The sequence below is a fragment of the Myotis davidii genome, unplaced genomic scaffold (genome assembly GCF_000327345.1).
Source record: "Myotis davidii unplaced genomic scaffold, ASM32734v1 scaffold265, whole genome shotgun sequence".
Lineage (NCBI taxonomy): Eukaryota > Metazoa > Chordata > Mammalia > Chiroptera > Vespertilionidae > Myotis > Myotis davidii.
The window spans coordinates 4,707,401-4,708,493 of record NW_006296627.1 but is presented as its reverse complement, the minus strand read 5'-3'; the positions used below and the strand labels follow the sequence as shown (position 1 = coordinate 4,708,493).

General features: G+C 62.9%; 1 protein-coding gene across 1 annotated transcript in view; it reads left to right on the top strand.

The window, feature by feature from the left end:
* MYBPC3 (myosin binding protein C, cardiac) overlaps positions 1–1,093 on the top strand; it is a 26,778-nt gene that overhangs the window by 3,325 nt on the left and 22,360 nt on the right. The window contains 2 exon segments of the mRNA XM_015569479.1: positions 342–459; positions 923–971. Of these exon segments, the coding sequence (XP_015424965.1) occupies positions 342–459; positions 923–971 (167 nt within the window).

The following is a 1,093-nucleotide window of genomic DNA, read 5'->3' as shown; positions in this document are numbered from 1 at the left end:
GCCGTTGGTTGTGTGGCTGTGCCGTTGGTTGTGTGGTTGTGCTGTTGGTTGTGTGGCTGTGCCGTTGGTTGTGTGGCTGTGCATCACACGAAAGTGCCTCATCTTCAGCGAATACCACTCGCCCAGTAGCCATCACAGATTGCTGTGTTCTTACCATCCTGTGCCCGCAGATGGCTGTGTGAGTCTTGGGAAGAGGCTCCTTTTGCTATTTACACACAACTGCACGGGTTAACTTAACCTTGAAGGGTGAGAAGGTCGGTGGCCACTAGCCACCCCCAGCCTCCTTCAGGGGTGAGGGCCTCATCTTTTGACCCCCATCTCCCCGACACCTCACCCCACAGGTCTACCTGTTTGAGCTGCACATCACCGATGCCCAGGCCACCTCCGCTGGCGGCTACCGCTGTGAGGTGTCCACCAAGGACAAGTTTGACAGCTGCAACTTCAACCTCACTGTCCATGGTGAGGGTCCCGGCCCTGTCCTGACCTCGGGCTCCCCATGGGTCTGTCCCCTGCACCCGCCTCCCGTCGCCAGCACCAAGGAGGGTGCCTCGTCCCGGCCAGACAGCGCTGACCCCGTGCCCACACTGCCCATGCAGGGGCCCGAGAGAAACCCCGGGAGGCTTCCAGGGCTGGGCTGGGTGACGGCCAAGTGCAGATCTCCTCTGGGTCTTGTCTTGGTGTCCTGGGCTCCTGGCAGGTGAACAGGTGACGGCGAATTGAGGGAGAGTAGGAGCTCCACCACTTGTGCTGAGGGATTGGGGCTCCTAAACCGCCCCCACCCTGTACCTCGGCCCTGGGCAAGCTCAGGACGTGGGGTCCTGGGGCAGTGCCCCCTCTCCATGGGCCATGGATGGGCAGTCTGTGACCATGGATGGCCCTCGCGGAAGTCCCTTCCCTGACTCATCTCCCTCTTTGCACCCAGAGGCCATCGGCCCCGGAGACCTGGACCTCCGGTCAGCTTTCCGCCGCACGTGAGTGGCCACCTCCCCTCAGGGCCTGGGGAGGCCAGCCTCGGGGTCCGGGCTGGGGGTGATGTGGGGGAGTCAGGGTTGGGGGTGATTGGAGAGTCTGGGCTGGGGGTGATGTGGGGGTC